The 27,316-nt window shown below is 42.0% G+C and overlaps 1 protein-coding gene across 6 annotated transcripts in view; it reads right to left on the bottom strand.

Moving 5' to 3' along the window:
• Positions 1-27,005, bottom strand: part of ZNF423 (zinc finger protein 423) — a 402,730-nt gene extending 375,725 nt beyond the window's left edge. For 2 of the 6 annotated variants that reach the window (XM_039503474.1, XM_039503473.1), the window contains exons 1-2: positions 24,071-27,003; positions 19,782-19,914 (exon numbers count right to left, since the gene is read on the bottom strand). In XM_039503474.1, the coding sequence (XP_039359408.1) occupies positions 19,782-19,872 (91 nt within the window). In that variant the 5' untranslated portion in view covers positions 19,873-19,914; positions 24,071-27,003. Of the gene's footprint in view, positions 1-19,781; positions 19,915-24,070 lie in introns of all 6 variants that reach the window. The other 4 variants (XM_039503481.1, XM_039503470.1, XM_039503476.1 and 1 more) reach the window with 4 other exon arrangements.
• Positions 27,006-27,316: the final 311 nt, after the last annotated feature.

Genomic DNA, 27,316 nt, shown 5'->3' with positions numbered 1-27,316 from the left:
TGGGGTGGAATACCTCTAATTTCCCAAGGGACTGAAATCTCTATTGTTATGCATTGGCTCTGCTGCTGGTACTTCAGTAAGGCAATTCATTTAAGCAGCCTTGGTGGTAGGCAGACTGGAGTCCCTGAGATGCCAAGTAAAACAACTTTTTCCTGCACGGCTGATACATGGATGGAACAGTCTAGTGAGGGGGGCGGGAAAGTCCATTTCTGGACCTTTTGGCCTGTTGAATTGTTCTATTTGTAACTTTTTGTACCAAACCTGTAGCATGGGACCAATGATTCATAGATGCAGTTGAATGAATTAATACAAATATTGGTCCAGATCATACTGCTGTGCAGTAATACTCACATGGCAGCAGGAAGCACTGCCAGATTATTCTTGAATCCTCACAGGGTTTCCTCTGCATTTCTCCATTGCGGGGGCAGGGAGGTACGGGGTTCGCTTATGGGAAGAGCAAGGGATCAGATCCACAAATACTGTGAGTCTCCGAAGCTCCATGTGGGCTGCATGGACTACAAGGGGACACAGAAGCCTGGTTCCTCTGCAGCAACTCTGGTAGCCTCTGCCCCAGGCAACCTGAGTCCACTGTCAGTAACTCTCTTGACCATGCCTTCCCTCAGAAGCATCTTTCAGGGGAGTTGCAGCGTAGAGGGGCTCCCAGAGAGTGTTAATATATCTGTGAGTCCCCTGCTCATTCCTGGGAGTACCCTCCACCCAAACATGGATCCCCAGGCCTGGAAAACCCTCCTTTCAGGGGCATAGCAAGGCTCCAGAAGGCCCTGGTACAATAATATGATAAAGGACCCCTTCCCAGTTCCAAAATCTAAAATTTTGCTTTCCTTTACTACCTTGGAAAATCAAAAAAAAAAAAAAAGAGCCATCTTACCCATAAATACATAAACACACTGTACAGGCTACCCAAAAGGTTCTACGTACACCTTTATACAAAATGCTCACTGGCAGCGATGTAGTGCAGAAGTCCTGCAGAAATGATCTCTATCTAGCAGTTCTGTCACATGTGAGATAGTCGCCAAAATCTATTGTACATGATGTCATCAAAAGATAAAGCATCTATACTCAAAACTTAACTTTTACAAGTAAATTTTATCTAACACACATCATATCACCATAAAACCCAAGTAACTCAGCTTTTATATGCCAGCTTTCAACTAAGTAGCAAGGCACATATGTAGTTAGTCAAACAGCCCAAGGGCTTGAGTCACCATTGTATTACTCCAGTTTCGAGTTTGTGCAACTCTTCTGGAATTAAGAGAACAGAGTTACACTGCTTTAAAAGGGGAATAATGCAATGGAGAATCAAACCCCAGATCTTTAAACCTGAACCCACAATTTTACCCATGGAGCAAAACTTGCAATTTGAGCATAAAGAGGATTTTACTTGCATTCACAAATCACATGGCTGGGCACCAAATGCAAACAAGGGTTGTCATAAATATACAAAGCACTCTTGAAAATGTGGTGTCTGAGTCACAGAAGCAGAACACAAGGATCCATACTGCCATACAAACAAACGAACAAAAACCACTAGTCTATTAAAACAACTACTCCCTCAGCACTTTTTCAAATATGATAGCTAGTCCATTTCACACTGCTATCTAAATCAAGCACTTATTGTATATCTGCTTCCGTACCATAGAAATGTTAACTGGTCTAGATAAAAAGCCAGCCACCACCACCAGCTGTAACATCTTCCAAGTATCTCTAAGATGCACTATTCAGATAGGGTTTGATCCTGCCCCATATGGGGCAAGTTTCACTACCAAGCCCCAGCTATCTTTGGACCACTCCATAACTCCAACTAAGTGGCTGATCAGACCAGGTTGATGATGGTTTTCCACTGTCAAAATGTTCCCTGGGAGCTAGAGTACACCAGTGAACGTAGCCTTGTTCAGAGAACACATTCTAACAGAGTAAGGAGACTGATTCTGATCAAGGGCTGCTCCCTATCTGTCCCCTGCAACCCTCCCCTGGCTGCCACCTCCTCTTTCACTTCATGGGGACGGAGACCATTCACCATCTGCCCTCCACAAACCTCCCCCAGCCTCCTCATCCTCCACCCCAAGGGGGCTGGGGCCTCCTGCCCACACCTGCAATTGTTCCCCTGGCGTTGTTCAATTCAACCACAACAGGACCCAGGAACCCCCATCCAGTCCCCTGCCCTTTGCACCCCACCTGCACACTGCACCCCCAGCCCACATACCCCGCCTAGGCCCCCATCCTGCCCCCGACACCTGTCCAGATGAGCTCCTCCCTGTTGGAGCAATGGCCATAGTGTGAGTTCATGGTGGCAGTCAGGAGCTGCCCAGAGAGCAGGGCCCTTGGGGGCTGGGCTTGCCATGAAGCCCTAACCAGGAGCAGGCCTAGCTGCTCAGAACCTGAGTCACAGCTGCAATCTTAGCCAGGGTGGCGGTGGGGAGCCCAGCCGGGGGCATTTCCTGCTCCTTGGAGCCCCATCCGCCTAGACTGTGACATAACTACAATGATGCCGAAGGTAGAGAGGTCTCTGCTAGTTGGGTCCCCATAGCCTCTTGGGCCCTGGTGTCACTGCACCACTTGTGCTCCATTGTAGCTATGCCACTGCCTCCTTGGAGGGTGCAGGGGGAGGGAGAAATCTGCAGGAGACCGATCATAAGGAGATGATCTGGTCTGTTGTATTAATAAAAAAAATCCCATGTATCCCATGGTACAATATCTAGGAACCAGCAGATGGGAACTGTTGAAATAAGTGTTTGCTATGGATGGATTCTATTCCTTCCTGTGCATCATTATCAGAATTATTTACTACATTCCAGTTATAAGGCCAATCAGTAAGACCTATGCAAACCCACTGAAGGCAAGGGTGCTGTTCAGGTCTGAGCAAAGGCATGATGTGGCCTGCTAAAGCTTTATCTTTAGTAATAAATAAAAAGAAAACCCTCAGCTTGGCTCTCAGCTCAGGCAGAATTTCCAGGGGTGATACCTGGGAGGAAAAAACTTTGCTCACAGAAACTGAACACACTGGATATAGAACAATGGAGACACCTAACCAAGCAACCCCACAATGCTATTTTTATCATCCCTTTTCAAAGTAGAGCTTCATTTTCTGTAAATGTACAAGACTGATAATTGTGGAGATTAAAGTCCTCATAACCCCCCCAAAATTACAGCATGAGCAGCAAGTTCCCCCTTTGCTTTTACCATCTTCTGCAGGGATCACTCCTATACAGTACTGGTAATATTAAATTCTGAAACCTAGTTCTTATACAGCGCTCTCCATCAATAGATCTCAAAGTCTTGGACAAAGGAGGTCAGTGTCATTATCCTCACACTTACAGAACTCGAAACTGTGGCCCAAGGAGGTGAAGTGACTTGCCCAAGCTCATCCAACAGGCCAGCAGTTGACCCTGGTGTCCTGAGTGCTCTATCCAATAGGTCACCTTGCTTCTCATAACATATAGTCACTGCCCTTTCTGCTGAGAATGCCAAGAATGGTGCCGATGAGGGACAATGAGGAATGTGGTTTTGTAATGTGAATGCCTGTCCCCTAATAACCATACGGAGACCAAAAAGCAAATTTCACATAAGCTACCAAACACCTGCCAGTAAAGCTTGGAAAACATGTGATTAAACAAATGAAACAAATTCTTTTACCTTCCTAATTTTCTAAATGTCCAGCCATTATGCATTTATTTAGAATTCATTGCCATGAAGTCATTGTGTATTCAGGTGGAATGTAAAGTGAACACCATAGGAGTTTGACAGTAATTCGGCATTAGTTAAGCATTAGTTGACAGATGTACAAAGCAAAACCATTATTTCTCCCATACATTCTGTCATGACTTTTTTTTCCTATTGTGGTTTTCATCCAATGAACTGCCTCTGAGCTCTATATAAAATGCTGAAATGAAAGCCTTAGCTTACAAGAAATGTTAACTATTGTATGGCTATTATCGCAAAGGGTTTTCAATGATAATTAGAGGTGAGCAAGAGGGAAACAATTTTGTTTAGGATGGAAACATTTTGCAAAACATTAGGATTTTTCATTTAATCTGTGTTTCTCTTACCCAGATTTCACCAGCCTGAATTTCAGGTATGTACAAAATTTCAAATATAATGTCTTGCCTAGATATACTAGGATAAGTTATACAGCTAGATATATTTAAATAAAATTCAAAATTCACAATCGTTTATGTGAATCCCAAATTTTATCCAAGTAAGAGTTTATTCGAAATTCAGCTCATGATACTGTGAAATCACCAGAACTCTCTGGAAAATGTTGCCTTTAATTAGCACATTAGTATGTACAGTACACACTGACCACAAACACTATCAATACTGAACTCATCAGGCATCTTGCACTGAAATAAGCAGGATCTATAATTATATAAAGGAATAGATCTATATTATTATTCTATAGAGTAAATTTCTGAAAATATTAAACAAAAACTTTTTTTTAAATCAATGCAAATTACGGCTCCACATGAACTCAGATTGTGGTTACTGGGCACAAACCTGGAGATAAGTTGAGCAAATCATTAAATCTATATTAAGTACTTGTATGTCCCCGTTTACTATAGTATCTGAACGCCTCGTAATTTTCAATGTATTTCTCCTCATAACAGACATGTGAGATAGGGAAGTGCTATTATCCCCACTTTACATTATAATCATTAGAATAGATCTAATATTTATACACCGGTATGGAAGGATTCAATTTTTATTGGTAAAAGTCAGTAAACATCAATTTCACGACACACAAACTGACAAAAAATACTTCCATTGATGATAATCAAAATTTACAGATAGGCAAAGAAAGAAATATGCTGCTTGAGAACTTAGAGTTTGATTTAAGGATATTTACTGTGTATATTTTGATATGTGATGCTGACAATTAGTGTTTTACTGGTTAAAATGTTTTAACTTTTTGAATCTCAACATCTACTCATTAAATAATTATTGTCCAGCCTCCCTCAGTGTCTGACCTTCCCCATAATTTCCCACAACTGTGAACATTTAAATCGATTAAAAAAAATTAAAACACATTGATATTATCCATTTAAATTATTTAAAAAAAAAAAGAAAAATCTAATTTGCCAGGCCAACTTAGATAGCACTTTACATCCTTAAATCTCAGAGCACTCTAGAGGTGAGAGAACATTATTCTTCCCATTTTACAGACAGGGAAACCAAGGCACAGAGCAAGTAAATGATTTGCCGAAGCAAGCCAAAGTCAGAGCCATGAATAATGCCTGTGTTCCCTGACTTTCCGTCCAGTGCCTTAACATCTGACCCAGATTGTCTCCATAAACTTTGTACTGGTACAAGGAAAAGAATGTATACTTACTGTTGGATCTCAGCCTTGGTAGTATGCTAGGAAAAATAGATTGCACAGTTCATAGCTAAATTCACCAGTGAGAAGACAAGTGGAACCAGACCCTGTGCTTCCATGAGTAACTACTGATAGACTTTACATTCTGTGTTCATATTGGACTAGAAAGTCTTAAGACTTCGAAGTCCTTATGATCCTACTGGAGTTTATTAAATGTTTATGTTCAACCATTTGAATAGGAAGGTTTGTTACATTTCAGCAAGGTCAGTCGCTCCTGGTATTAATTTTTAGTGTTTTCCCCTATATATTTTGCTGTGTTGTTTCAGTCATTTTTGAGCATACAGCTGGACAGTGCTAATAGTAAAGATATTTGGCTGTAACAAATCTTTTTGTTTTAGCTTTGTTCAAAGGCTCATTGGAACAAGAAAATCAATTAGACAAAACTGGCCAGCACATCTAAGCAACAACAGTCTATTGAACAGTTGTGCAGGGGTGACCCTGGCATTCCCATTCTTTGGGCAAGTGGAGATCAGGAATATTTTGGCATTTAATGTTTGATTTCCAAGAGGATCAAACACAAACCATTTCTCTAGCAGTGAATAATGGAGCATTAATGCAATTCTTAAAAAGGCCACAGATTTTTCCCACTAGCCCAGAAAATAAGTGCCAATTAAGAGTGAAAAAGAGACAAGCTCCCAAATGGAATTTGCTCCAACTTGGGGTTTCCTGCACACACACACACACACTGGAAGAAACTAGAGCATCTCCTGTTGAACACACTTCCTAGCACTCTAAATATCCAACTCAGTACTATGCCAGTTGATCAAATGTATTCTTAGGGCTTGTCTATATACAAAAGTTGTACTGCTTTAACTGTACCAGTATAGTTAAAATGGTACCCCCTGCCCCAGTGTGGATGCATTTATATGGGTATAAAAGCACTTTATACTGGTGAGCTATTTTCCTCTCAGAAAGGGAATAAGGTATACCACCATAACATACCCTATACCAATATAACTGCATTCGCACTAGGGTTGTACTGGTATAATTAAATCAGTATATCCTATAATCATGGATAATATTTAACCACCTGTGCAGTGAGCTGAGACAAGCCCAGAGCAGAGGCCATAGTGTGGGCTATGATGTGGTATGACTTGAATACTAGTGTGGACAGGGTGGGGAACAGAGAGGGGTACTGAGTTTCCTTTAAATAAAAAGCCTTTCAAAAATTAAAATAAATAATAAATCCCAGGAAGAAGAAAAGCTGGTGAATGAGCAGCAGTTTGCTGAGACCCCAAAAATGCATAATGTGTCCTCTAAAACACTTTTTATAAATGTAATTTTAAATTCAAATGCAGGACTCAGGTTGGTGATTTTATCATATTTTATCTTATCCTGTAACTTTTGACTAGTTCATTATTTCCTGCAAAATTTGTGTGGCATATATCACCGTCTTCAACAAAATAGATGAAGGCTAAACAGCAAGTCTGTCCCCCTCTCCCCGCGGTATCATGTTGCTTTAACTACTTAGACACCAGCTAGCTTTTAATGATTGTCTGGAATGTATTGTTTTCCTTTCCTATTTCATATCAAACTATCCTTTTTCACTTCCCTCCCACCTGTTAGATGCCCCTCTTAATAAATTATTAAATGCATTTATTTAGATCACAGAAGGAAGACAAAGAAATTAGATTAAATTGATCCATGGCAATTTGCTCTCAAGTCATTTCTCCATGAAATCCGTCCCATGTTTTATTCATGCAGACATCACTAGCTAACTCTTATTGCCATAGTTCAGTAACATTTTCATTTTGCTCAATTTACAGTTACAACTGCAAGTTACACTTGGGATGGGCGTGAGTGTCTGTATATAGACACCACAATGGCCTGCATCTCAGTGATGCCTCAAATTGTCTAAGTGATGGTGTCTCAGCCAGGCAGATGCTTTGAAGCATAACAGACGGTGATTCTAGTAAGATCTAGCAGGCTTTGGTCTAAGGGAAAAAGGTTTCAGAGGGCAGTCTAAGAGAAGATACAGTGAGCTATAATGAAGAAGCTACTGCTCTTGAGGGAAGAAGTGCTGAGGGAGAAGTGGTCCCCACTGAATAAGAAGAAGTTTCAGGCAGCTGTTAGTGCTAAAGGAGAGAACTAATAGTAGTCTCTACCATGACCACAGGGTCAGCTTGAAGGAAGATGTCGGCCATGACCAAATCCATTCAGACTCAGGTTCTTATACTAAGGCTGCAACGTGTCCCTAAAGAAAGGTTAAGCTTTTCAAAACTTAAAAAGTGATATTTTCTTTTTTCCCCGGCATTTTCACTAGAGCAGAAAAGACCAGACAGTTGGATTTTTTTTTGAGACTTTCCCAAAGAACAAATCTCTCACTGAAGCAAATAAATGTTGACAAATCCAGCTGTGTTAACCTTCAAGGGTATAGTGTGTGACAGCAGACCTCTGATAATGTTTGGATAGCTACATTCCACAGTAATGAGGTTGGTATAGCCAGCCTCAGAGCTCTGCTGTTCTAAAATGCAGGCATGAGGAGACTTTCTAGCTAAATGCCTTTTTTTTTTTTTTAAGTACAGACTTTCTGTTGCACATTGAAGGCTTGGTTTGCAAAGATTGGCATCAAAATTAGGCCACCAAATCCTGCAGTTAGGCGCTGAAGCCAGCACAATATCCAAAGTAGTATCTAACTGCAGACACTACCCAACAAATAACTCTAACAATCGTATTTTACATACACGGATAAACAGTATCTTTCACTAGAGGATTGCTAAGTGCTTTGCAACTATTCGTTAAGTCCGACTCATTCATAACCCCCTCTTTTGTAAGGTAACGACTCCAATTGTACTGAAGGGCAAACTGAGGCACATGTAATTGAAGTGTTTTGCTCAGGGTCACATGAGGCTGGTCCTCTCTGGTAAATTGCATTCCAGAAACTAACTGAGTGTAAAACACTCCATGTGGATCAGGCCTGTTTAGTTTAACATCACATCAGCTAGTTGTGGTTATTCCTAGGGTATAGTTAGACACAACCAGATAACAGGATATTAAATAGGACAGTCCTTGTCTACACTGAGTGCTAAGTTCTGTTTTGTAAACTGCTAATTAGCATGTGGTCTAACATGTTGTAATTTCCCCGTGTGGATAAGGGCCACAAGGAGCTGGTAGTAGGAATCCTACTCTGACCACAAGACAACACTTGACAATGGTCCACACTATGAAAAGGGGCCCGTTTTCCACTGTAGCCTTATCAGTTACAAAATATGCTTGTTTTTAATCTTGTCATTTTGTTTATTTTGGGTCTAATTCTGCTTGTCTGACTCACATCAGTAATCCTGACATCCAAGAAGCTATTGTGAGAGTAAGAGAGGCTGGATCTGTGCCTTGTTTTAACACTGCTTTCTAGTGGGATCACATATGTTTTATCATCTCTGTCTGTGACCTGTGATATAACAGTATCTTTTTATTGCTTGAAATTTAGAGCAATGGCCTGAGATTTTGTTTTTAATTTCTAGTGGCAATGGGGTAATGAATCCGAGCTGGAATACAGTGGGTGACATTATTTCAGACAGCTACGAATCCAGCTTGGTACATTGTTTTGATTTACAGTTTGGTCTCTAAGTACATTTATTTTTAAATCAATACATCTCTGCTAAATTAGCATTTTGGAGGCTAAACACGTGATATTCCACAGGCATAATGTTTACAGGGACAAATTCTGCCCTCACCTCTGTATGTGCTCCTTTAGCAGCAAAATCAGTGCAGTGGGGGGCAGGACATAGGGAGACCATGCAGGGGGAGATCACACCCTGAAAGTGGTCTCTGATCTGCTACACGCAGGGAAGTTGGGAAGTTAATGGGCTGGAGGATCTTTTGTTACAAAGCCCCCCTAGCCCATCCTCCCTCCCTAACGGGGGCTGTGAGTATCATGGAGGCGATGCCAGCCCTTAGGCTGTGGAAGAGGATCCCTTTCCCCATGGATCTGCCCAGACAAACTAATGGTTGGATTGACAGAAGCCTGCAATGACTTATTGACAGATGGCAGAGCCACAACTGAGTCATACAGGTCTACCCACAAGTGCTATTGGAAGTGATAAGTCAGTGAGAAGTAGAGGAGAGAGCTGTGAAAGAAAGGGTTTGGCAGGGCCTGCCAAAGTGAGTCCATGGGGTTCTACATAGATACAGTCAGCTGCCCTCATCTTTCCTATCTGTCCAGGTATTTACAAGGCCCTAGTCACCTTAGGGTACGTCTATACTACCTGCCGAATCGGTGAGTAGTGTTGGATGTATCGGGGATCGATTTATCATGTCTCGCCTGGATGCGATAAATCAATCTGCTAATCGACACCTGTACTGCACCTCGGCAGGAGGAATAAGCACAGTTGATGGGGGCATCACGACTCGCTGCCGTGAGAACGGCCAGGTAAGTTGAACAAAGATACTTCGATTCGAAGCCGCCCCACCCCCCGCCAGTGTAGACCAGCCCTAGTGTGCGAGTAACACTGCTTCCAGCGGAGCCATCTCTGCTTGGACCAAGGTGGATCATCATCCTTGTGGAAGGCACCTGTCCATTAAAGAAGAAAGCAAATACAAGCTGCTCCATTTATGTAAATTAGGTGCAGCTTCTTGTTGCCAGTGTGGTGCTCACTCATTTGGGCAAAGTTTGGACATCCCTGTTGTATAAACGTATCAAGTAAATTCTTGAGATGTTACGGATGTTACGGGTGGTCATTTTGCTGCCTTTGCATCCACGTCAAATCACTTTGTTTCATTTTGCCACTTTAGAAACTCGTGAAAACCAATATTGTAAGTTGACTTTGCCACTACAATGTGTTGGGCTGTTACAGGAAGGAGCCCATGAGTTTTCCTCAACGAGGCAGATTCAGTGGGAAACAAATGCTCTAAAATTGTTAAAGCACTTGACAGATAGAAGCCTTTCAATAGCATTTGTTGGGAAAGTCTAGGATTCATAGGAGAACCAATACAAATGAAATTCCATCTGCTACAGCTCAGTATGACAAATTAATACAACTTTTGATTTGAAGATGACGTCTAGGTTGAAATCACCTTAAATTTTGCAATATCCAGTTAGATGGTACACGCTCTGTTTGCCTCTTCAAAGGCTTCATGCTGTGTGGCTTAGGAGAAATCCTTAAGATGATAGGACAAATTCAAGGCCTTTCAAATGAAATCCTAGCTGAGGATTCAGGCTTTTCTGTTCCTGGCTATTTGAGCTGGGCAATAAATGGTATTGTCACTGAAAACATTCAGACAACATGAAAAATTGTTTCCCTTTTTCCATTGACATTTTTAATTTTTTAACAAAAACAAAAAAAACCCAAACTATTTGGGCTTGGAGGTTTTCAGAAATCCCAAAATGTTCAGTTTCCGTTCCCCTTCTCTCCTTTTTCCTATTTCCATTTCCAGTTGCAAAAAGGAAATTGGAGGGGCGGGGGCAGCGCAAGAAACTCTAAACAAATAGTTTTCCTTGTAAGGCTTTAATGAAAATTTTCATTTTGTGGGGGAAAAATATTTTGATTATTTTTTTCCTATCAGTGCTTTCAGCGAACTTTCCTTTGCATTTGATTGTCATAGACGCAGGGCCTTGTTTTTACCAAGGCTGTAGCTGCAAGACTCACCCACAGAAAATGGCTTTTACAGATGTCATTGTTCTTCTGTGAACACAATTTTCTTTTTGGAAATTTGAGCTTTTATCTCATGGTCTCTTTCTGCCCTATATCCCCCAACCTTGGTTTTTGGATTGTTGCCTTTTAACTCCGTGGTTTTCCCCTTGGTTATACAGTTTCATTTGAAAAATCCCATGTTATTCAGACTTACTTTTCCCTTTGTATTCCTTCCATCTGCGCATTATTTCATAGTTTGAGAGAAAGAGCTGTTTATTGGCTAAGCACACTATAGAGTACCAAATCCAGCACAAATATTTACACCAATGGAAAGACAATTCCTGCCAGCTTCCCCGCCCCTACCCCCCCCCCCCCCCAAAAATAAAAAAATATTCAAGTCAGATATCGTAGTGTTATACTTTCAGGGCCTGTGCCACTAAAATCAGTGACTTCAAAAGGCTGGCTCATCAAGAAGCAAAATTTTGATGCATTTTTTTTCCCTCCTGGGAGCTTCCATAAGATCAATCTCACCCAGGGGTGGCTCTAGGTATTTTGCCTCCCCAAGCACGGCAGGCAGGCTGCCTTTGGCGGCTTGCCTGCGGGAGGTCTCCGGTGCCGCGGATTCGGCGGCACGCCTGTGGGAGGTCCGCCAAAGCTGCGGGACCAGTGGACCCTCTGCAGGCATGCCACCGAAGGCAGCCTGCCTGCCGCCGACCAGCAGAGCGCCCCCCCATGGCTTGCCGCCCCAGGTATGTGCTTGGCGTGCTGGTGCCTGGAGCCGCCCCTGATCTCACCTATACTACCTTGGGTTATTCATATCACCCCTCTGCAAAGACCACAGCCAGTTCTGCTAGTCTTTTCTCCCTTCTATCTTCCTATTCCACTCTGCACCTCTCTACCTTCCTTCTTGGTTAACCTTCAAGGAATCACTTAAATAACCCAGTGAATCACAATAATGAAACTTTTGGCCAGAGCCCCAGATAAAGGGCAGGCAGGCAAAAACCACCACTGACAACACTGTCCAAAGGGTCAGCAGCATGGCACCTTCTCTGTTATGACTGATGGTTATTTTTACTTTGCTTATATAGAGAGAATATGGTGTGTGTGTGTGTGTGTGTGTGTGTGTGTGTGTGTGTGTGTGTGTGTGTGTATATATATATATATATATATGCAAAGTAAAAATAACCATCAGTCATAACAGAGAAGGTGCCATGCTGACCCTTTGGACATTATATATATATATACACACACACACACACACCATATTCTCTCTCCAGCCAACAAGTTTAGTGAATATTTTTGCTTTTTCATCATTTCCTTTCTTGCTGCACTTTCTCTCATTTTCTTCTTCTAAAATAAAGGCGGTTGTGTGGGGTTTATTAAACAAACACACTCTCTTCTCCATAGCCTCTTTCCTCCAGCAATCCTACCCCCGGAAAAAAAAATCTGATGATTTAATACCTGTGAATATATGGTTTGCTGTTTTATCTGTTTTTACAATGTTGACAATTTTGCCTGTATGGAAGAAGTGTTTTCCTGTGTATTGAGAAAAGCAGACCGTAAGTACCTAGTGATTTATTAATTTTAAAGCTGGAATACAAGAGCCTATCACATTTAAAAAAAAACACACCACACGATGATACAAATATAATGGTTTTCATTCTTAATTCACTCACATTGCTGTTTGTTAAATTGTCTTTTAGTAACATACCTCTGGAATCTGCATAACCTCGCTTTCAAAAATTACCAGAAAATACATTTTAAAATACCGTTATTTTTTAGACAATACAATTCTGCAAGGACACTAACATCCATTCCAGGATTTTTACCAAAGTTAGACATTTCCTGAAGTAGATGCACCACAAAACTGCTAAAATGTGGAGTCTGAGGCAGTTCGCAGAAGGGAAACAGCCCAGCTGAGCCCAGTTTGGCTGGGAGAAAGGAAAAGCTTATACCAGTACTATGAGCATCTTACTGGCCAAAATCTGACAGGAATAGAAAGGAACTGTTAAATGTTTTAAAATATCAGAGTTACATCTAAATCACAAAGATAAAATAGAGAAAGTCCTATATCACTAATAGGATTTTTTTCCATTGTTCCATAGAATATTTTTCCTATGGTGGGGGAATAATAAAATAATAGTTTTTATACTGAAATGTTATTTCCACATTGCCACGCTGTTTAGTACTGTTAACAAAATTGTAATGTCATTCTTCCTTGCACACAAGTAAATGGGAACTGTCCATATTTTAGTCAATGGATGCCCCCTTCTGGCAGAAAGCAAGTCTTTCTGTAACCAGAAAGTGTGAGAGGCGGGGCACTGTAATGCACTCTCACCTGAATGATGTGCAGTGTGATCGTGTAATTCACAAAGGAGTTGTGGCCAAGTTGCTTTCTAACTTTCTTCCAGGGGAGTTTTGTTTAATAGCAAGACCACCCTGTTTCATGCTTATTGCCCATATTTAAATTTTGCATGGGATCGCTGTGTGTGTGGGAGACGGAGTGGACAGATGAAGTCTAAAAGGTATTTTATCCATCTTTTTTCCCCCCTCTAAATCACTGCAACATTCTGTCTTTTCTCCCCAAAGCAGAAATGGCAGAAAAACCATCCTTTCCTGCATACCTCAAGAACTCCTGGGTGTAGCCCATAGGATTATTTTGCTAGCTATTATATTTTATTAATCCAGCCAGCAGTATCACTTAATATGTTTCTTTTTCTGAAATTCATCCAGTTTATTCTTATATTTTATCAGTATTAATTCCTTGGAATTTAGGATGTGTTGAGGCTATGTTTCCTAATAATAAGTTTTGCTGAAATGCAAGAAGCCTGCTGGCCTGTAAGATCCAGTAAGATCTGCTATATAGCAAAAAGTAGAATTAGTTATAAATATATCATAAAAGCTGGCAAACCTTTGGCACTGATAAGAATGGTCCCTGAACTATGGGAAACCAAAGGGAGGAACTATCCACATCACATCACAGGTTTATCTGGCATCTACAACCGGTTGGTAACCACAGGGTACACCACAATTCGAGGTCATCAAGAGAGCCTAGGTTGGCAGTTTTGGAGTGAGATAATCCTTATTAATATATTTAGAAAGTAAGTGTCATAACCCACTAACCTATAGAAGGGTACCCATAAATTTCTTAGGGTACAGAAATAAGATTTGGGTATAGTAGGTTGGGCCTGAATTATATAGGTCAGAATCCTATAAAATACCTTGTAAGAGAGCTCTTAGTAAGCTCTCGCTCCTCTAAATTCTAAGCTCTTCTAACTCCTGAAGCTTCGGTTACTTGGAGTCCTTTTCATTTATCTATTCTATCTTCTATCACACTATCAGCTCAGCTCGTGCAGTGTAGTAGAACTACTCAACATTCCTAACCACTGAGGAAGCCAGCACCACTGTGTAACTGGGCATGCCAGGAGTGAGGCTGATCCTTCACCTCCTACTACCGGGTGCTCAAGGAAGGGTGCGAGTAGGTCACTTACAATAGAAATGTTACCACCAGGAGTTTTGGAATTCTTTTACTGCTTTGCAGTTAAGTTTCATTGCATTCCTTATTTTTATGTTAATGGCAATAAAGATTTTAATCAATTTGGTATGGTCCTCAGTGTATGCATTCTTGCCAAGCACCCCGAGAATCCTCTCCTGATATAGAACTCTCTAAGTTCTTGAACTCTGTAGTCTGAAGCTATAAGTCTTCTGGTCGGATGCGATCAGTGGCGAGCCATAAAAACTAACCCATCAAATTCAGGTCAACATGGGTCCCAGTCCAGTGCTTCAGCTACTGGCCCACTCTTCTCTCTTGAAATAACTAAATTAAAAGGGGGTAAGAAAGAGGAAGGGGTGCCAGGAGGAAGGGACTAGAGGACCTTTTGCTTTGCCTCTCCTGGAATTGACACCTCCTCCTCAATTATTGGGAGTGGACTACATCCACCCTGATTGAATTGGCCTTGTCATCACTGGTTCTCCACTTGTGAGGTAACTCCCTTCTCTTCATGTGTCAGTATATTTATGCCTGTAGCTGCAATTTTCACTCCATGTGCCTGAAGTGGGTTTTTTACCCACAAAAGCTTATGCCCGAATAAATCTGTTAGTCTTTAAGGTGCCACCAGACTCGTTGTTTTTGTGGATATAGACCAACACGGCTACCCCTCTGATACTTTTGCTTAGTTTCAGTTCGTTTCTTGCTTCTGCCGTGTTCTAAGCATCATTTTACCTGAGAAGAACTGGCAAGAAAATGGAGTTCTAGGGGACCAAAAACTTTACTTTTTAGCCAGAAACTTTTTGGTTATCAAGTTTTTGATGAAAAGTCAAAATTCTCCATGGAAGACAGACACTGTCTGTGAAAATTTCAACTTTCCCTGAAAAACCTGATTTTTCATCAAAAAAACTGTTTTAATGAAAATTGTTGACCAGCCCAGTTTTAACAGCCTCTCTCTAATTACCAGAGCTGCCATGCGCTGACAACTGCTGTTGTTGGGCACAGGCTTCATCTGGAGCAAATTCAAAGAATCACAGGTGTGACGATCAGGAATACGTGGGAACGAAGGTAAGAAGGGGATCGTTGCTGTGTAAAAGACCTGAAACAGACACATCCTGTCCTGCTTGGAACTCCAGGAAAGGGGGCCAGGGAGAGGAAAATTCCCATGCAGCCTCAGGAGTGGAGTCTAGGATTCTGCTTGTGCCTCTGAAGTATAAAGCTCTCTCTATTTTATTGGTTTTGTTTATGTGAACTGTAAAGGCAAAACAAGGCTTGTGCTCTGGTGTGCATCTTCATGGCATATAAAAACCCTACAGTTTTAAAGCAATTCTTTTTCATTTTTGTCTTGTCTGGAAACACCTTAGACATGTCAGGTCTTGGTTTTCCTTCCTCGTGTTTGCTGGAGGAGTCCTTGGGAAGGCTAGAGAATTGGAGTGGGATCTTTTGCCTTCCCCAGATGAAGGGGCACAGGGGTTTCAAACAATTTCCACTTCAATCTCCCCCTTTGCAAACTGCCTTTCATAGATATTTTGTAGATTAAGTCTTCTTTGGCAAATATAGTGCCTGGCCTGGTAACACTGAATTACCCTGAACCATCTTAAAACTGGTTTCAGAGTAGCAGCCGTGTTAGTCTGTATCAGCAAAAAGAACAGGAGTACGTGTGGCACCTTAGAGACTAACAAATTTATTTGAGCATAAGCTTTCATGGGCTAAAACCCACTTAATCGGATGCATGCAGTGGAAAATACAGTAGGAAGATAGATATAGATATATACACAGAGAACATGAAACAATGGGTGTTAACAGATCATTCTTGTTATAGTGTGTATGGTAAGGTGAGCTATTACCAGCGGGAGAGGGGGAAAAAAACAAACTTTGTAGTGTTAATCAAAATGGCCCATTTCCAGCGGTTGACAAGAAGGTGTGAGGAGCAGTAGGGGGGAATTAAACATGGGGAAATAGTTTTACTTTGTGTAATGACCCATCCACTCCCAGTCTTTATTCAAGCCTAATTTAATGGTGTCCAGTTTGCAAATTAATTCCAATTCAGCAGTCTCTCCTTGGAGTCTGTTTTGAAGTTTTTTTGTTGTAATATTGCGACTTTTAAGTCCATAATCGAGTGGCCAGGGAGATTGAAGTGTTCTCCAATTGGTTTTTGAATGTTATAATTCTTGACATCTGATTTGTGTCCATTTATTCTTTTACATAGAGACTGTCCAGTTTGGCCAATGTACATGGCAGAGGGGCATTGCTGGCACATGATGGCATATATCACATTGGTAGGTGTGCAGGTGAACAAGCCTCTGATAGTGCGGCTGATGTGATTAGGTCCTATGATGGTGTCCACTGAATAGATATGTGGACAGAGTTGGCAATAGGCTTTGTTGCAAGGATAGGTTCCTGGGTTAGTGTTTGTGTTGTGTGGTTGCTGGTGAGTATTTGTTTCAGTTTGGGGGCTGTCTGTAAGCAAGGACTGGCCTGTCTCCCAAGATCTGAGGGAGTGATGGATCATCCTTCAGGATAGGTTGTAGATCCTTGATGCGCTGGAGAGGTTTTAGTTGGGGGCTGAAGGTGACGGCTAGTGGCGTTCTGTTACTTTCTTTGTTGGGCCTGTCCTGTAGCAGGTGACTTCTGGGTACTTAAAACTGCAACCACTGTTCCAGCCCAGCACAGACACTGTAGGGATGAGTGCATGTTACTCTTCTTCATATAATTTTCTGTTCCTGGGCACGTGCCAGGCTCATCATTCACATACACAACATTTCTGCACTCCGAAATGTGGCAATATAAACACAAGCTGGATATTTTAGAATGGGAGGTAGCGTGTGGCTGTCACAATATACATCTATATTTTTAAATACTGGCAGCCCTTCAGGAATAACAGAGCCAAATCAGTTCTTCTCTCAGAAGTTTCCTGGTATCTCTGATCGCTAAAAAGCATTCACCATCTTGCCTGTGTTTGGGCTTTTTTAACTGTTATGTGAAAACACAACCAGATACGCTTAATCAATGGGAGTTTATCTGCAGGAGTAGGACTGCGGGATTGTACAAAGTGTTACCCAGATTAGGATAGCTCAGAGATCCTCATCCTCCCATTCTCCATTTCAGTTTCTTCTGCTTGTAACACGGTTCTCTTTGTTGCTGGAACATTGATCTGCAGAGAAGTTTCTCACTTTGCCCATTATTTACCCTTGGTCAGGGATTCCCTTTGTGTCCATACTTTGTCTCTCTTCATTTTTGTATCTTCCAATGTCCATTTTTCTCACTGTGTTCTCTTCCCTTCTCTCCCATTCTGCACCCACTGAGTAATTCCATTACTGTTTAATGGTGACTGCACCACCTGTCATGGCTGCCCAGGTTTCCACAGGCTGCATGTCAAAACCCCTTTTTAAATATCCTCAAACTCCAAATGGGAATGGAGATTGAGACTGTTTACAAATATGGAGGGGGAAATCAGTCCCCAGACCATGCAAAATATCTTCAAGATATTGAATCAAGATTTTTACACATATGCAGCACAAAGAAAGGGGCAAGTACTGATCCTCCTCTCACAGGTTGGAGGAAGGAGAGGGAATTTTTTGGGAAACAATTTGAAAAGTAATGGTGCACTTTTCATTCTGCAGAGTGGAAACGTTTCCCTCCATTTCCTGTTGGGTCACTGCACTTAGCACTCATAAAACAAGGTGCCATCTTAAGTAGTCAGTAATGAGCTCACTATTCAGTGCCAGGTTTTGGTTCTGCCAAATCCTAAATAAAGAAAAAGCCACTGTTTTTCATCATTTGACCTCTGCTTCTTCAGCTATTCTTGCAAGAAGCTAGAGCCTAATCAAAGTGGCCATCCTCCCCCCCAGGGAAACACTGCTATAAGCCTATTACTACACATTACAAGAGGAGCAGACCATTGGCAAGTGCTAACTTGGTACTGGTTTAGGACTTCCAAATAATGGTTCATTTTATGTATAGGAAAACTAGTTCTAAGGAAGGACTTTTGGCACTAAATGATCTCTGGCCTTGGATTAGAATGATCCCTATAGAGGCAAGGAACCAGGATGTTCAAAAACATGCAGTTGTGCAATGAAATAAGTGCACCTGTGCGGCACAGGATTGCTAGAGAGAGTTGTCCAGTTCCCTTCAAAGGTCAGGCCCTCAGCCCAACAGATCCAATCAGCTTTAAATAAAACATTCAGAGGGTAACAATCTCTCAGTCTCCTCAGAAGTGGATGGCAATAGGAGAATGGTCCAGAGATAACCATCCCTCCGCAAGTTCCTTCTTCTCAGCAGAAGTGGAAACCATGACCTGCCAATCAGTTTGCTTTGGGAGGACTGAAGACCAGGAGTGAAATCCTGGCCCTGTTAAACTCGATGGTAAAACTTGCTAGACTTTGATAGGGGCAGGATTTCACCCAAAGTCTCACCTGATCAGCTACAACTAGACACCTTCCAGCATGAATGGCAAGTGATATTTTGTACAGTGGGCTGTGGTGGGTTGGGAGTGCAATGAATCAGCAATATCGTTAAATGGCCCAATAAAGGTGACACTACACCAGGACACTGCTTCAGCTACAAGGATAAGAATACAGCGAGTTAGCTGTGGAGTTGCATTAATACCAGAGCACAGTTTGGCCCACTCTAAGAGACAGCCACAGGGCAAGGAGAGGGCTACCGCTAGTGCGTACTCTTTTGCTGTGTGACAGAATACAGCTGGAATCAGTTCCTAGTTTTAATGGTGTGGTGGTTGTGTTGTAGAGGCACATTTAATGTTTAAGATTATTTACAATGGAGGAATGGAACCAAAAAATTACCTGTGATTAAATGTATTAACTAGAAGCACTTTGCAAAGTAACCACTTATGGGGAGGTCCATGAACCTATTAAATTAATTTTCAGATCAACTCCTCTTGCTTGAGACCCAGCCAGGCAGAAGTTATTTTCTGTCATAAGCCCTGAATTATGTAACTATGTCTTGGTACTACTAACTCAACAAAAAAAATGAAGGGCTAACAGTACTTTAACGCTGTAAGCTATTTTGTAACCTTTGAGGAGAGAATCTGAATGTTTTCAGTGAAAAGTTAATACAGGCTGAAACCTCACCTTTTCCTATTAAAAACAGTGATGTATTTGCTCTTGCAATTTCAGTTCAGCTCATGAGGGAAAACAGAGCAGATGAACTTTCATCATACACATTCTCATGCCTACATTGATGTGTCATATTCACCTTCCTTACCAGTGCCTAATGCATTTTTAAATCACGTCTGGCATTGTTCCTTTTAAAAGTCAGTTTACTAGCAAAGTCATCAACAGAAAAGACACGTAGAGTAGGAAAAGTTACTTACTCTTTCCATAATTGTCTTGTATTGTACTACACTTAAGAATTGCCATTGAGCAAATAGAAAATGGATTGCTACAGTTGTTGCTGTCAAGCATGTTACTCTGACGGGTTAAAAGGAACAGAAACTGTCAAGAAATCTGTAAAAAATGAAAGATTGTGACAGTTACATTTGCTCATAATTGGGAGCTCAAGCTTTTAAATTATGTAAAAGTGCATCTTTTAACAGTTTTAACATTAAGCAGAAGCTCTAAAGGCTAATTTCAATAAAATTCAGTAACGGGGTATGAGTGTCTCAGTTCAGCTCCAATATCTTCACAATTTTGTTACATATGACAAGAGTTAAAGCAACACACTAACCCAGGGGTCGGCAACCTTTCAGCAGTGGTGTGCTGAGTCTTCACGTATACACTCTCACTTAAGGCTTCACGTGCTGGTAATACATTTTAATGTTTTTAGAAGGTCTCTCTCTAAGTCTATAATATATAACCAAACTGTGTTATATGTACAGTAAACAAGGTTTTCAAAATGTTTCAGAAGCTTTATTTAAAATTAAATTAAAATGCAGATCTTATTATTTTAGTGTGATCCTTGCCCTTGCTTTTCCTTGCTGAGTTTTCCAATGTCTGGCATGTATTTGGATACTTTAGGCTGCACACAGGCTTCTGAGTGATCAGTTGTTGACTGGCTGGAACCCCAGATCGGCAGCTGAGGTGAGTGGAGCTGGCGGCTGGTAGGGCTGAGCAGGGCCAGAGACCTGGACCCTGTCTGGCAGGGGGCCTGTGCTGGAACTCCAACCAGAAGCCAGGTGAGTGGGGCTGCGGCTGGCAAGGGGCCAGCGGCCAGAACCCCAGAGCAGTGACTGAGCGGCTCAGCCCACCGCAGCTCTGGGGTTTCGGCTGCTGGCTCCTGCCCGCTGGGTTCTCAGCCCGCTGCCAGCCTGGGGGAAGGAACCCCAGGCCAGCGGCAGGTGCTGAGTGGGACCCTGGCTGGCAAGGGGCCAGTAGCAGGAACCCCAGAGCGGCGGTGGGCTGAGTGGCTCAGCCCGCCCCACATGCCATCAAAAATCAGCTCACGTGCCACCTTTGGCACACGTGCTGCAGGTTGCCGACCCCTGCACTAACCTATGAACTATTCCTTTAGCAATGCACATCATACAATTCTTTTGAAATCCAAATAGAAAGTCATTGTAGATAGGGCTGGTTGTGCCACCTATTATTTAGGTTGTCTGACACTTCACACAATAAGACTCTTTTTTCAGTTGCTTACAACTTCGCCAGACTTTAACTGTTTGGACTGAAATATTGTGTGCAGGGTGCTGGACTTTTCTGAGCAAATGTCAGCCAGAATGGTTCTGCCATTTCCAAGAACAAAACTAGGAAAACACATAATTTTGCCCATGTTAAAAAATTCAGATAACCCTTTCTTTGAACAGCTCTAGTGCCTCCATGCTTTAGAGCCGGGATTCGAAATTTGGAAGGAGGATGACCTCTGCATCAGGGCTGTATGTTTTGTCATCCACATGAAAACTTGCCCAGATTTGGCCATTATAAGCCTCTGGAAAAAAAAAATCATAATTCACACATGCGACGTAGAGACTTGATTTTAACAGCTTAAGTCTCTGAAGAGTCTCTCCTGGGTATGCTTAAGCCTTTCGTATCTCCTAGGCTGACCAGCCTGTACATGCACCATCCCCACAAAGCAACTGAGCATGCTCCAACCCATCACTGCTTGTGCATTGACCAGATTTGACCCACCCCCACAAAGCAACTGAGCACATGCTCCCTCCAGCTACAAGGGTGAAGTTGGACTTCCTCTTTAAAGGCTGCTTTGGGCTAGGGTGAGACCCAGCCCTGGAACGGAGAGCAGTGAACCTGTCTCTTCTGTGCTCACAATGACCTCCCTGATGGCACTCAGGCCGTGTGAAGGAGAAAGCCATGTGACTGGAATGTAAAGGGAACAAAAACTAGAGTAGGATGGGGAGGGAAAGCCATAGACAGAGACTGCTGGAGACTAGGACCGGGGTGAGAAGCCTGAGTAAGCAAGGAACGGGTTAAGGAGCCAGGGATGGGAAGACCGAGGACTAGGACAGTGACAGATCGGAGGGGACAGGGCAGAAGAGTGTGTCCACTAGGAGCATTCCAGAGATTGGAATGGAACTCAAGATTCCCAGGTCTCAACATTCTTCTGCACATATCTGTGAAACTCACTGGCAAAGCACACGTCTCATACCATGCAAGTGCTGGTCCACATAGAGGATGACAACCTACTGCTGCTAGTTACTCTGTTAGCTCAAGTGGCAGAGGTCTGTGAGGTGCATCTAGCAGTTTGGTATCTGTTTGCTTTTTTAAAAACCTAGGAAGTTATACACCAAACCTGCTATTTTTTTTCCACAGGACCTCTGCCTCCTGCAGCACATAGAATAGACCTGCCTTGGGAACGAATCAAGGTTGTAGAGTGAAGAAAACTGTTGGCTGCATGACCCCTGGTTCTCTTGTTGCAGAAGTTGGAAGGTGTGTGTTGAATGAGACAAGGCTGCAGGAAGAGAAAGGACGGTCATATGGCTAAGGAAGTTGAATGCTGCCCTGCAGAACTGAAATCTATCCCTAAGTCTGCCACAGAATTTGTGTGTGATCTGAGCAAGTCAATTAAACTAAACTTTTCACTGGTAGCCACCAATTACGCGTTCCTTATTTTCTGGATGCCCAAGTTCATACCCCCAGGTCTGATTTCCAGAAGAGCTGAGCACTTACAGCTTCAACTGAAGTCAATGGGAGTTGTGCTTTGAACATATGACATGCTATATAATGCCAAGTACTCTGACAAAGTCAAGCTTAGCAGGGACTTTTCATCTTAACTTCTCTGTGGCTCAGTTTCCCCATCAGTAAAATGGGGATAATACACACACACACCTTACCTCAGGGGGTTGAAGAGATAAATCAGTTAATATTTGTGACACACTCAGGTACTATAGTGATGAATGCTACAGAACAGCCAAGGACGGAATTAATAATTTTGTCTTCAGAACAGAGTTTGAATAGTGGGCTGCAAATAAGGCCTGGGGTCACTGACCAACAAGGGTAAAACAAAATATCGAACAGATGCTCATGTCTACCCTGTGGACTGAATGAGGCAGGGGTCCTGTTGAAAGATATAGTCTCTAATCATGTAATTAAAGACTTTATCGTGATGCATACTCATGCAAGGGCTCAATTAAGGTTGCACAGGCAACATTAATTCCTGCATTTCTTAACTTTTAGTGCTTGACTTTGCAACCTTAATATTCTTTTCACATACAGTTTTTATATGATATATTATACACAGTGCTATGGCAATACACAGATGGCAAGTTGATATCCCCCTTTTATTAATTTCAGAAGCTGCCATTCAGTCTAAGATCTACTAGGGAAATAAGGAATTGTAGTTACAGTGTACACAGAATATGAAAGCGAACAAGTCTGAATAACTAGTTCTCATTGAAGTGATATCAAGAAACCAACAAGATATCAAAGCAATTTAAGTACTGTTAAGCCAACAATTTACACCATTTCATTCATGACAGACCTGAGAATGGAAATCCTTCTCCCCACAAACACATCCCTTCAATATGTAACAATGTTATAGTTCATTAATAGTAAGTAGTAAAATAAGCTGCAAAAATAAAGTACTAAGAAAAATATGCAATAAAATATTTATTTTTACGAACATCAGAAAGCTTACAGTACACAAATGAACACAAAAGAAAGCAAAAGGACTTTGTGTTCACCCCATTTAACTTAGTCTACAGCCCAAGGAAAATCAAGTGCCATACAACATAATTAACTGTGTGTAACAAGTGGAAATCTCTCTTGCTGGATATCCATGCAGTTTTCCCCATCTTTAAAAGAACTCAAGTTTAATTATCACAAACTTTTTTTAACTATGTCAAAGTAAAAAGTATTTTGTATAACTGACCCATAAGCTGACGGACTACCACAAATAACTTCCATAAAAATGTTTGGGGAAGAATGATAGAATTAGTAAAATATTTTTTTAAAAAGGTATTACAAAAACATTAAAATGCTTATTTACCAAAATTTCAACATGCATTAATAAATAAAAGTAAACATTCACCTTCTCATAACAAGTACTACAATTAAAATATTAAACTTCATTTGTATTTTTCAGCATACATTTGTGAAAGTTTCATGGGTGCAGACTGATGTTTACTGCCATGACAAGCTGAATGAAGGTAGCCAAGCTTCTGGCCTGCATGCTTTGCTTTTAAGTAACTTGCAAAGAAAAAAGGAAACTTACCCTTTTCTTTTTTATGAGCCACACAGTTGCCCTATATGTTTGGGGATTTCTTTCTGTGCGTGTCTTGGAGGTTTTCCCCCCTAACGTAACAAAAGCATTGCAATGTTTGTCCTTAGAATAAGGCTCAGCTCTCCTTTCTGCACTACAAGGAACCAGCAAATGGGCACAAAGTCATTTCCCTCACCTTCTTCCAATTACATTTAAACAGCCAGCTCAGATCTAAACAAACCTCTAACTGAAGCAAGCTGTGCTAATTCATGGGTTATTCTGATCATAGACACATGTATCATAAAATAGCCATTTACCAAAGTACGCATTTCCCCCTGTACAAATACAGCATTATGGCTCAAGGTGTTAGCTGCCATTACAAAACTGCTGAAGCTGTGGAAATGTGTTAAAAGCTAGTTTGTGTTTCTTCCCCTCTACTAAAGCTATCTCAGAGACTGCTGTTCTGCAGAGGGGAATGAATGAGACTAGTACCTAAATGCTAATGTCTCTGCACCTTAAGGGTCCCCTTTGCCTCACTGTGCAGTACAGCTGAGCTCCCCATCCCAGACTGGTGTACAGCCCAGCGTCTCCCCTCTCTCTCACCGGCCATCTCCGCACACAGCTTTTTCCCTGCCCCAATCCTAGCTATATCTCTGGCCAACCACTCTCATTAATGCCACTGAACTCCCCTAGATCCCTTCTCAGCCACCCTGACCCACTTTCAGAACTCCCTTCCCTCCTCGTCTTCAGCCCTAACCCACACCCTTGCCCTCATCCACCAAATGTCCCTTCTGATCAGTCTGCCTCTAGCCTTTCCTAGACTATGAACACTGACTTGTAGTGACACTACATATAGAAAACCATGAAAATGCTCTAAATATCACTTTTAATCTATTCTGGGGCTGCAAACGCTAACGTGCATTAATCCTAAATGTGTTGTTATTGCACAGCCTCACTATGGGCAGAGCGAGGGCTGTTTGAGTGCCTAAATGGTATATTTTCTCAGCATAACACATTGGAATTTAGGTTTAACCTTAACTCTGAACTTCTTGCATTTGTACCACTTGGCTTTGGCAATCATTCCAACATCTCTGTTATGTTTATACCCTTACTTTATTAATATCAACTCTCAACTTTAGCAACCTCTTAAATTTTTTTGGTCTGGAAATTCAAATAGAATCCTTCAGAACTGGTCCAGGGTATTGCATTCTCTCCACTGCAGCCTTTGGATAACGCACTTTTAGCAAACATTCCTTAAACTGTTATGCTGAAAAGTAATTTTGTAAAAACTGGCATTGTGGGGTTCTATGCTTTGTCTCAGCTAATCCCAGCTCTGTTTTCTGAGTGAGTTTACAAGAAAAGATGTTTTAGCTGCTAGTCCTGCAAATTTAGCCAGGAATCTGAAAGACCAACTATTTAGTTTTGCTTATGTATCATAACCCATAATAAAAAAATTTCAGGCCTACATTCTTCCTTCTCTTTGAGAGGATATGGGGGCAGAAGGAATTTAGTTAAAAATTCTGCATGTGATGCATAAATGGACCATAATCCAGCACTCTCACCCCTAGCTCTGGTGAATGAGTAGCTATACAGGAGTAAAATGCTTTGTAAAGAATGGGGTTTAGTAAATTGCTAAATGACTCATCATGGTCAATTTCACTTCTTTAACAATTAATTTAGGGCTTATACCCAATTTCCCCTTTTCCAGAGTAGGTATATTAGGTACCACAGCCGCACCTGCCTGCAGACAGCCAGCTGCTGCTCCCAACAACAGAAGGCTGCTTAGATGTGTGTGTAAATAGCAACTGCTCCCAGCTCTCTTCAGCTGGGGGGCAAACACTATGGGTCTTTTTTATCCTCATTAAAATAAATGGACAGCTGAGGGAAGGAAATGATCTGCTTTGTCACACTCACGCTGCTGAGATTGTAGCAACTACAGGGTTTTCTCTAGACCCCTGGTAGCCCTTTGACCGGCTAGTGCAAGGGAACCCCAGACAGCCTTTTACCATTCTAGCCTGTGTGTAAATCCAGATTCAGAGTGAAGAGCTGGAAGAGAGGAGGGCAGGGTCCTGCTCTCTTTGTGTCAGCCCTTTAAACTGAAGTGCCCACAACAGCCCCTACAATCTTTCAAAGAGCTCAGAGGCAGCTTCTCTTTCCCATTTATTTTGGGGGAGAGGCCATGGTTCTTGCCTCTCTCTCTCCGCAATGTCTTCAGGCTGACGTTGCTATTGAAAGCATCAGACTGATGTGGGCCTGGCCTCAGACACTGCTGTATTAAGCTATTTGCAAAAGGGAAAATGAATCCGATGTCCCAGAGTAGAGTGAACTGATGTCCCAATACTGGGGCTTATATATAGGCAACTATTACCCATCGCCCTGTCCTAATTTTTCCTATCTGGTCACCCTATCCCAGAGTAACCTATTTTTTTAAACTAAGAAAGGTTGGTCATTAAGTCACCAGTATCTTCCCTTTTCAAAAGGGGAGGTCAAGTGAATAAAGCAATTACATTCCCCCCCACCACCACCACCAGTTTTAGTGTTAATTACCAGAACAGGATCATTGCTGAACAGGAGACTTGGCTTCATCAACAAGACTTCTATTTTACTCCAGTTCCTACACATATAACACTGAGTTCAGAAACAGACAGGTATCCATTGGAAAACTAGTGAAAAAGCAAGACATACTGCCAGAAAAGCTAACCAGAAATAGCTGGGGAAGGGTGAGAAGTCAAATACAGCTTTGTGAAACTATGATACTCAACCACTAAACACAGAAGTCAACTGAAGTCTTGGTGGTGTGAGGGATGTTTCACAATTCAAGCATCCCGGTGCATATTGGCTTCAAGTTCACAGTGAGTGTCTCTCTTCACTTTTTTACTCTAGTCCTAGACCAAGTTTCTGGTTAAAATCTCACCTGACTTTTTTTTTTTATTATTTTAAACATGATTGAATATTATAGTCACTAGATCAGGAGTGGGCAAACTTTTTGGCCTGAGGGCCGCATTGGGTTTCCAAAATTGTATGGAGGGCCGGTTAGGGGAGAGTGTGCCTTCCCAAACAGCTAGGCATGGCCTGGCCCCACCCCCATCCGACCCTCCTGATTCTCGCCCCCTCAGGACCCCTGCCCCATCCAACCCCCGTTCTGTCCCCTGACAGGCCCCAGATCCCATCCAACTCCCCCTCCTTCCTGATGGCCCCCTCAGGGCTCCTGCCCCATCCAACCACCCCTTCTCCCTGTCCCCTGATCACCCCCGGAAC

Source organism: Mauremys reevesii, linkage group 16 (assembly GCF_016161935.1).
Source record: "Mauremys reevesii isolate NIE-2019 linkage group 16, ASM1616193v1, whole genome shotgun sequence".
Classification (NCBI taxonomy): Eukaryota; Metazoa; Chordata; order Testudines; family Geoemydidae; genus Mauremys; species Mauremys reevesii.
This window is presented reverse-complemented; position numbering and strand designations above follow the sequence as displayed.